The sequence below is a fragment of the Bison bison genome, unplaced genomic scaffold (genome assembly GCF_000754665.1).
Source record: "Bison bison bison isolate TAMUID 2011002044 unplaced genomic scaffold, Bison_UMD1.0 scf7180017864039, whole genome shotgun sequence".
Classification (NCBI taxonomy): domain Eukaryota; kingdom Metazoa; phylum Chordata; class Mammalia; order Artiodactyla; family Bovidae; genus Bison; species Bison bison.
Window position 1 is genome coordinate 202,352 of NW_011494611.1, and position 10,209 is coordinate 212,560.

Genomic DNA, 10,209 nt, shown 5'->3' on the forward strand with positions numbered 1-10,209 from the left:
TCCTTCAGAATGGACTGGTTGGATCTCCTTGCAGTCCAAGGGACTCTCAAGAGTCTTCTCCAACACCACAGTTCAAAAGCATCAATTCTTCGGCACTCAGCCTTCTTCACAGTCCAACTCTCACATCCATACATGACCAATGGAAAAACCATAGCCTCGAATAGATGGACCTTTGTTGGCAAAGTAATGTCTCTGCTTTTGAATATGCTATCTAGGTTGGTCATAACTTTTCTTCCAAGGAGTAGGAGTCTTTTAATTTCATGGCTGCAGTCACCATCTGCAGTGATTTTGGAGCCCCAAAAAATAAAGTCTGACACTGTTTCCACTGTTTCCCCATCTATTTCCCATGAGGTGATGGGCCTGGATGCCATGATCTTCGTTTTCTGAATGTTGAGCTTTAAGCCAACTTTTTCACTCTCCACTTTCACTTTCATCAAGAGGCTTTTTAGTTCCTCTTCACTTTCTGCCATAAGGGGTGGTGTCACCTGCATATCTGAGGTTATTGATGTTTCTCCCGGCAGTCTTGATTCCAGCTTGTGTTTCTTCCAGCCCAGCGTTTCTCATGATGTACTCTACATAGAAGTTAAATAAGCAGGGTGACAATATACAGCCTTGATGAACTCCTTTTCCTATTTTGAACCAGTCTGTTGTTCCATGTCCAGTTCTAACTGTTGCTTCCTGACCTGCATACAGGAAAATGCAAATTGAAACCACAGTTGGGGTATGACTAAACCCCTGTCAGGGTGGCTAAAATGAAAAATATCCACACCATCAGATGTTGACAAGGACGTGGAAAATCTGGACTGCTCATATTTTGTGTGTGGGCATTTGAATTAGTACCTCTACCCTGGAAAAGTTTGGCAGCTTCCTAAAAATATTAGACATGCAATTATCATACAACTGAGAAATTATACTCCTTGGCCTTTATCCTCCCCCCGCAGGGGAATAAAAAGTTATGTCCTCACAAAAAAACCTGCACACCAGCGCAGCTTTAGGGCTTACCACATGGTGCAGCAGTAAAGAATCTGCCTGCCAGTGCAGGAGATGCCAAATATGCAGGTTCAATCCCTGGGTCAGGAAGATTCCTGAGAGAATGAAATAACAACCCACTCCAAGTATTCTGCCCTGGGAAATTTCATGAACAGAGGAGCCTGGCAGGCAACAGTCCATGGAGATTCAAAGAGCTGGACAACACTGAAGTGGCTAACGCACACATACACACACACACACACACACACACACACACACATATGCATAGTCCCTCCATACCATAGCTTAATACTCTTCATTTAAAAAGGAACTAAATATTGGTACATGAAACCACCTGGGTGAACATGAGAAATATGCGAATGCAAAAATTCAACTCCTAAAAAGTTCATTTGATTTATGATTTTATTTATGTAACAGTCTTGAAATGACAGACATTGTGGAAACAGAGAACTGGTTGTTGCCAAGTACTCAGGAAGGGAGTCAGGTGAGCAGTGGGTGTGGCTTTAAAAGGGCAAGAGGAGGAATGAACGTAGTGTTGGAAACGTCCTGTATCTTGATTGTCTGTATGTATGTCCTGGTTGTCATACTTTACTATAGTTTTGCAAGATGTTACCGTTGAGGGAAACTGGCAACGCATCATGTCTTTCTGTATTGTGCTGTGTGTGCTTGGTCGCTCAGTCGTGTCTGTCTCTTTGCAACCCCATTGACTGCACCCCGCCAGGCTCCTCCATCCATGGGGATTCTCCAGGCAAGAATACTGGAGTGGGTTGCCATTCTCCTCTTGAGGGGATCTTCCTGACCCAGGGATGGAACCCAGGTCTCCCACATTGCAGGCAGATTGTTTACTATTTGAGCCTTACTTCTTAAAGCTTCATGTGAATCTCTTAAGTATCTCAACATTTTTAAATGCATAATTAAAAAGAAAAAAGCACAGTTCTCTGACTACATTTGTCCTATAGACCACAGTTTGCCAACCCCTGGCTTAAGTGAGCTGGTCCCTTCCTACCTCTCCCCGCTTGCCTTATACTAACCTTGTTTATTCCTGTCTCACGGAGCTTCAGCTGCATTGGTATCCTCTGTTCCATAGATAGGACAACACTGTTCCTGACTCAGGACTTTCATACTTGCTATTACTTCTTGGATAACTCTCTCCACTTATATTCTGTTGGGAGATCCTGCTTACTGTTCAGGCTTCGCTCAAGTGCTCAGTTTATACTTCTTTGACTCTGTCCCCACTCACTTTTTACCATATTGTACTTCTGTTGTACTCATGTATGGATGTGAGAGTTGGACTATAAAGAAAGCTGAACACCGAAGAATTGATGCTCTTGAACTGTGGTGTTGGAGAAGACTCTTGAGAGTCCCTTGGACAGCAAGGAGATCCAACCAGTCCATCCTAAAGGAGATTAGTCCTGGGTGTTCATTGGAATGACTGATGTTGAAGCTGAAACTCCAGTACTTTGGCCACCTGATGCAAAGAACTGACTCATTTGAAAAGACCCTGATGATGGGAAAGATTGAGGGCAGGAGGAGAAGGGGACAACAGAGGATGAGATGGTTGGATGGCATCACCGATTCAATGGACGTGAGTTTAGGTAAACTCTGGGAGTTGGTGATGGACAGGGAGGGCTGGCATGCTGCAGTTCATGGGGTCGCAAAGAGTCGGACATGACTGAGTGACTGAACTGAACTGAACTGAACTTTTGTTGTACTTCTTTACACTATGAAATAATCATTTTACTTCCTGTTAATTATTTGTCTTCTCTCTAGAACTTATTCCCCCTGAGAACAAGGTCTTGCTTGTTGTGTTCTTTACTACTGCGTGTCCAGCACCCAGCATGTATGCTTAGCGCTGAGTAGACGTTCAGCATGCGTTTGTTAAATGGTCCAATGAGGGACTTAGATGGGTGAGAAAGAAAAGACATGCTGATAGTCCCACTTAGGCTTTGTGGGGGGAATGGGTTTGTCCATTGAACGTTTGTTCCACTTACCCATTCTTTTTATGCTTCATTCATTGAGCGCTTATGATGTGCCCGGTTCTGAGCCAGACATGCTAGGTGGTTTTCCCACAGGATCTCCAGAAATGCCTCCCAGAAAGCATTCTTACTTCTCTCTTACAGATGAGGAGCCTGAGAGTGTTTCAGAGGGGAAGCACTTGCCTAGATGCTCAGCATCAAAGGCCTGTGTGCAGTTCAAGACTGAAATCGCCCTTGTCTCCTGTCTCGTCAGGTCCTATCTCCAAGCTATTCTCCCTATTTAAAGAAAGAAAGCTGAGGCCCAGCTCGGTACAAGCACCGGGCACATGAGTGGTGTTCCTGGGGAGGGTTCTGTTCTTCCTCTTCCTAGAAGACAGAATGTCCCTTTTGCTTCAGTGACATCTGTCTTCCCTGTAAGAATACATCTCTGACCCAAACCCCCCTCCTTTGATACTCCCAGTCAAGCACATTCGCAGAATTTCTGTTTTCCCGTTCAGATTACACCATGCTTCTTCACATTTCCTGGGTAACTATTTCTCTAACAGATAGGTGTATTTCTCATTTCTCAATCTGGATCCTAAGCTCCTTAGTCATACCCAGAATGGCATCTGGCAGCTAGTGTCTGCTGAACACTGTGCCAAGCACTTGATGTATTTATCTCACTGTATTAGTTATCTATTGCTGTGTAACAAATTATCCCGAAATTGGGCAGCTTAAAACAAAAGGCATTTATTATCTCACACCAGCTCTGAGGATTAGAAATTTAAGAGCGGCCTAACAAACTTGGTGGCTTAAGAAAATAGAAATGTGTTCTCTCAAGGTTCTGAAGGCCAGATGTGTGAGATCACAGTGTCAGCAGGGTCCTGCCCCGTCCTAGGGCTCTAGGGGAGAATGTCCCAGCCTCTCTGGCTTCTGGTGGCTGCAGCGTTGGGTGACTTGTGGCCACGTCACCCCAGTCGCTGTGTCCTCCCCCCCACACACGTGGCCCTCTCTGTATGCAGTCTCTCTCTCTGCTTCCCTTTTAAAAGGAACTTTGTGGCAGCATTTAGAGCTAACTGGATCACACCAGGATACGCTCCTCATCTCAACAGCATTAATTTAATTATATCTGTGAAAAGCTTTTGCCATAGAAGGTAACATTCATATGTTCCAAAGATTAGGATGGGGATATATCTTAGGGAGGCTTCCCAAGTGGCGCTAGTGGTAAAGAACCCGCCTGCCAATGCAGGAGTCATAAGAGACACAGATTCGATCCCTGGGTCAGGCAGATCTCGCCTGGAGGAGAGCATGGCAATCCACTCCAGTATTCTTGCCTGGAGAATCCCATGGACAGAGGAGCCCGGCAGGCTCCAGTCCATGGGTTGCAAAGAGTCAGACACGACTGAAGCTGTTTAGCACACACACAGCACATGTGCATTAGCCTTCTCACATGACCTCATGGGTTTGCCATAAAGGTTAACTGAATTAAATCAGATAAAGTGCTTAGATTATGCCTGAAGTACAGGATGTTTTAAAGAACAAGAGTGGTGGGGAATCAGTAGGGGATGATAGAAAGAATCGTGAGTTACCTGATTGAGTAGTATTTTCTGTTTCATGGTGAGAAGGTCAGCCCTCCCTTCTCGCACTCAGCCCTGAGTCTCTGCAGACAGACAGCCCAGCCTCGGGTAGCAGCACATGCCGTCAAATGACCCCATGACCAAGTGCCTTTCTGGCTGACACTAAATGTTCTGAGACAAGCAGGGGCCTCCTCTGAGCTTGTATTAATATGTACAGCACTTCACTCCCACGGAAAATTGATTTTTCTTTTTAAGCACAAAATGTAGCCAGTTTTATAACCTTTCTGCTGCTTGACAAAGGCCATTTATAACCGACTCTCTCTGTCACCCTTCCTGGCGCCAGTCTCAAGTGTCTCGAAGAACTCTCTCGTGCGTTTGTAATTATGAATTCTTCTTAGGCAAAATTTAATTTCCAAGAGAGCTGACCTTTTTTTGTTGCTGTGGGTTTTGTAAATTAACTTTGGGGTGTGTGTTTTGTTATTGATGTTGTTCAGGATGATGGCTTAGGGAGGAGGGAGGGGACAGGGGAGCTGGTTGGGAGGAGAGGAACATGGGGAGGGCATTTTAATCAGCAATGTCCAGTGATGGATGAAGAGGGCTGGGCTCCGAGTGTTAATCTTGGTGGACAGGAAATGCCAGCCGGATGACTGAAATTAAAACCTAGTACCTCATTTTCTCTCCTGAACGCAGGAGCGTTGGGACTGTGTTCTCCATCTGCTGGACTGGAGATGGGCTCAGCTTCATCAAATGATAGGAAACTAGATTAAATAAATAGGTGGTTTTCCCAAGGCTATTAAGAGCTTCCATTCACAGAGCACTTAGCAGGTGCCAAAAGGAGCAAAAAGAGCCTTCGACTGAGATCGCTCAAGGTTGGAATCGGTGAGGTCTTTAAGGAACCAGAGGGCAGCCCATTTGGTTACCCAGAGGAAGGTGCCTGTGGCTAGACAGAGGCTTTGAAATCATCTGTCCATGGGATCAGTAGCTGGACCTGGGCTGTCAGCTTTAGGAAGGGTCACTTTGCTGCTGTTTAGAATGCCTTTATTTATTTGCACTCGGGAGTGATGCTATTTAGAAATATCACACTGGTGGCCACTAGGAGGATGATAGAGAGGAGGCCAGACTGGCGGTTAGCAGACTGTTTAGGAGGCCTTTTGTGGAGACGTACAAGTCTCATTTAGGAATTCAGGCTCTTCAGGCTGGAGAATAGGTGACACATTCAAGACAGGAAGGAAGAGAAATTACATTTGATGAGTACCAAAGCACATGCCAAATTCCAAAGTAAGTTTTGCAGCCCCTGTGACCCAGCTTAAGCTTGAAAGCAAATCCGCCGAAGCTGGTGCTGAGCCTGTTTAACGGATAAGGAAGTTGAAACTCAGAGAGGGCGAGTAACTTACCCCAGATCAGGCAGGAAGAAGGGGAAGATCTGGAATTTAAACTCATATTGGTAGACGCTCTTAAAAATGTATCTGGCTGCCTCTGCAAGTGACCCAGTGGGGCAGTAATAATAAACACAGTACTGATGATGACCCCAGCAAGGTCAGTGTTCACAGCAGCTCACATTTGCTTGCATAGTTGCCATATGAGCCACGGAGTTCTTAGCCCTCTGCACACACGAGCTCCCTTCATTCTTACAACTTTACAAGACAGGTATCAACAAAAGTTCCATTTTACAGGTGGGCACACTGAGGTTCAGAGGGGTAGAGGAATTTGTCCAAGGCCACACAGCTGTTATTTAATAGTTGATCAGATAAGACTCTGTTGTCGTTTGTTTTTAAAGATTTTTATTTTTTTTTAGATGTAGACCGTTTTTAAAGTCTTTAGTGAATTGGTTACAAAATTGTTTCTGTTTCATGTTTTGGTGTTTTGGGCCACAAGGCATGGGGGAATCTCAGTCCCCAACCAGGGATGGAGCCCGTACCCACTACGTTAGAAGACAAAGGCTTAACCACTGGACCGCTAGGGAAGTCCCACAGTCAGATAAGACCTTGAGCTGCTCTCTGCGGTCCTGACTCCTGTCCCTTTGCAGGGGGTGAGAGAAGAGGGCATGATGAGACCACTGCCTATTCAGCCGTAACCACCCTGCTCCTCTCTCTCCCTCTGAGCAGTGCCCCGAGGAGCTGAGGCCCATGAAGGATGGCTCGGGCTGCTACGACCACTCCAAAGGCATCGACTGCTCTGACGGCTTCAACGGCGGCTGCGAGCAGCTGTGTCTGCAGCAGACGGTGCCCTTGCCCTACGATGCCACCTCCAGCACCATCTTCATGTTCTGCGGGTGAGTCTCTGTCCCCGAGGCCCGACCACTCCCTTCAGAGCAGTGGGATGGATGCAGAAAGAAAAAAAGTCAGGAACCACAGCCTGGCCCCGGCTGGCTCTGACCTTCACTGAACATGGCCTTTATGCTTCTGCTTTTTCAGCCCCAGAGGCAAAAAGCAACAGTCTAACCTTTGGGTTGGGGATTGAGAAGAAGAATGGAAGAAGAAAGATAAATAATTGATTAGTGATTATAATAAATGGCACACACGTTCAGGCTGCACCCTAGGATCAGGACTTCTTGTCTGTAAAAGTCTCCTGCCCTTTCTGCATCTACCCCACAGCCTGGGTCAGTGTATCATGGAGATGAAAGCAGGCATCTTGAAGGTGTCTTGAAGGTGTGGTGCTACAGAATGTGGGCTTAGCCCAGGCTTTTGATCCTGTTTCTGCAGGGAGTAAGCAGTGCCAAGTTCAGAGGCTAGTTCTTCTTTGTCCTCATGTCCCTGTCGATGCGAGGTGGAGAGGGAGCAATGCAGGCAAAGCTCAAAAAGTTCTCACTCCTGTTAGGAATTCAGCTGAGTTTTAAGGTTGGTATGAGACGGAAAGAGGGGGTCACGTTGGGACCAACTTGTCGAGTGACCTAGGACAAGCCGCTCTCCCTCCCTGGGCTGCCATTTGACCACCTGCGAAATACGATCCGGGAAAATGATGCCTAGTGCTTCTTCCAGTTAACCTTGTTTTCCATGTTGAAAATGACTGCAGCGGGACCTGTGCCGTGGAGAGCTTCTAGGATCGCGTTTGATCCTTAGCCATCATTCAAGGAAATGGCAGCCTTTTTCCTTCTCTTCATTCCCTTTCTGCTGATGTCTTCATATTAGGCAACTTGTTCTCCTTTTGACATTCTGTGACTCAGAAAAATGGTCTTTTGTGTTGCAAGATGGTCAGTCATTGAAGTGTGCTTAGTGCTTTCCTGGGCTTCCCAGGCAGCACAGAGGTAGAGAATCTGCCTGCCGGTACAGGAGATGCAAGAGACACAGGTTCGATCCCTGGGCTGGGAAGATCCCCTGCAGGAGGAAACAGCCAGCTGCTCCAGTATTCTCGCCTGGAGAATTCCAGGGACAGAGAAGCCTGGTGGGCTACCATCCACAGGGCTGCGAAGAGCCGGACACAACTGAACAGCTGAATGCACACAGGGCTTTACTAAGATAGAAAAGGAGAAAAAAGCATTTAACAACCTTTTCAGCCCCAAGAACCATGAAACAGGAGGTGGAGGAATGCGTAAGTGCTTAATTTCAGTTTAACAGGAAATTAATTTTACCTGCACGGTTCTAGTCTGTGGGATCTGGTTTTCCTTCTGGGACTCATTTCAGGGGCTCCCCACCCCAGCCCCAGTTACGCTTGGTGCCAGAGGCGCCTTTGAGCAGGTGTTAGAGCAGCTCGCTGGAGGCCCTAGATATGTATCAGTAAAATAAATAAGAAATAAATTAGTGTGTGCAGACCTGAATTTATAGGGTCTCTCCTCAGCTGAAGTGACTGCAGGGCAGTGCTGAGTAAATTATGCATGGGCTTAGATCTGAGGCCTGAATACCGAATCAGCTGTGTTCTTATCATCGCTATTGTACTTGGGGGGAGGGGTGTCCTTCTGTTGCAAGCAGCAGTTTACAGCAGGGGACCACAGCAGTAATGGATTTTGACATAGAAACTGTCTGCCTCTTGTATCCATAGCAGACTGCCAGGGTCAAGGGGAATTGGTATACATTTGGGTTCCAATCCTGATCACCTCTAACTTTCTCTTAGACATCAGGCAAGACTCTCAGGACCCTTGACCTTCAGTCTCTAGAATCTCTAAAATTTTAATAATATCTGCCTTAATGTAACGCTGGTTGTAAAGAGTGCAAAGGGCATTTATTACTCCATTTAGGTTAGGTAATGTGTCCAAGGTCACGTGGCTGGTAATGTAGCTTGCCGCTTCTCACTGTGTGACCTTAAGCGAGTTACTTAACATTGCTGTGCCTCAGTTTTCTCATCTGTAGAAAAGCGATGACAGCAGTGTCTCTCTATAGAGTTGCTGTGAGGATTAAATGCATGACATTACTTGCATCACAGTTTATTGCTGTTGTTTAGTCACTAGGTCCTAGGTCATTTCCGACTCCTTGCAGCCCCGTGGGCTCTAGCCCACCAGGGTCCTCTGTCCATGGGATTTCCCAGGCAAGAATACTGGAGTGGGTGGTCATTCCCTTCTCCAGGGATCTTCCCCACCCAGGGATCGGACCTGGATCTGCTGAGTCTCCTCCATTGGCAGGTGGCCGTTTTCACCGCTGAGCCCACCAGGGAAGCTCCTGCATCACAATTTACATTAGTATTTATAAAGTGCACGGATGTCGCACTCTTAGGTATTTGTTAAATAAAGTAGCTAAAGTCAATGATAGTAAGGACAGCAGGCCTCCACTTGCTCAGTGACCTGAGGGGCTCAACCTCTTGTCTGTGAGACAAGGACAAAGTAACCATCCCTGCCCAGAAAGGTCTCTGCAAGTTTTCAATGAGACTGAATTAAGAGAGTGCAGGTGTGCTGTGGGCTGTTGAGGCTCCTCCAAATGCTGACAAACAGGAGGAAAATGGGGATAAAACTCAGGTCTCCTAAAACCAACTGCAGTGTCAACAGTCTTTGAAAATTGTCTATTAAGGATGCAAATGAGAAGTTAGCCACATTTGTTAGAAGCACTATAAACAAAACAATGAAAACCATTAGCAGGTACTTGTGTGAAAGTTGGTGGAGAGAAGTGGCAGGCTATTGAATTAAGCAAGGAAAACAAACCCTCACTCAAGGGGACCTTGTTGACTTGTTCAGAGCTCTGAGCCCTTGCTGAGAGTTTCCTGGGTAGCACAGGTTTCATAAAGCTTTTTTCAGGCAGGTTAATATGGACGGAGGAGCCTGGTAGACTGCAGTCCATGGGGTCACTAAGAGTCGGGCACGACTGAGCGACTTCACTTTCACTAATAATAGCAGCTAACACTTATTAAGCACTTCCTATGTGCCATGACTGTGCTAAATGCTTTGATTACATTAGCCTGCTGAATTCTCATAACAAATCTACAAAGGAGGTACTGATCTCATCGAGGCAGCAGTGAGAGGTGGCGTGAAGTCAGATCTTAATTCCCTGCCCAGGAATTGAACCTGGGTATCGTGCCAACAAAGGTCCATCTAGTCAAAGCTATGGTTTTTCCAGTGGTCATGTATGGATGTGAGAGTTAGACTATAAAGAAAGCTGAATGCTGAAGAATTGATCCTTTTGAACTGTGATGTTGGAGAAGACTCTTGAGAGTCCCTTGGACTGCAAGGAGGTCAAACCAGTCAATCCTAAAGGAAATCAGTCCTGAATATTCATTGGAAGGACAGATGCTGAAGCTGAAACTCCAATACTTTGGCCACCTGATGG

General features: G+C 46.2%; 1 protein-coding gene across 1 annotated transcript in view; it reads left to right on the top strand.

The window, feature by feature from the left end:
- Positions 1-10,209, top strand: part of LOC104985123 (astrotactin-2) — a 553,919-nt gene that overhangs the window by 159,963 nt on the left and 383,747 nt on the right. The window contains exon 3 of the mRNA XM_010835130.1: positions 6,628-6,794. Within this exon, the coding sequence (XP_010833432.1) occupies positions 6,628-6,794 (167 nt within the window). The remainder of the gene's footprint in view (positions 1-6,627; positions 6,795-10,209) is intronic.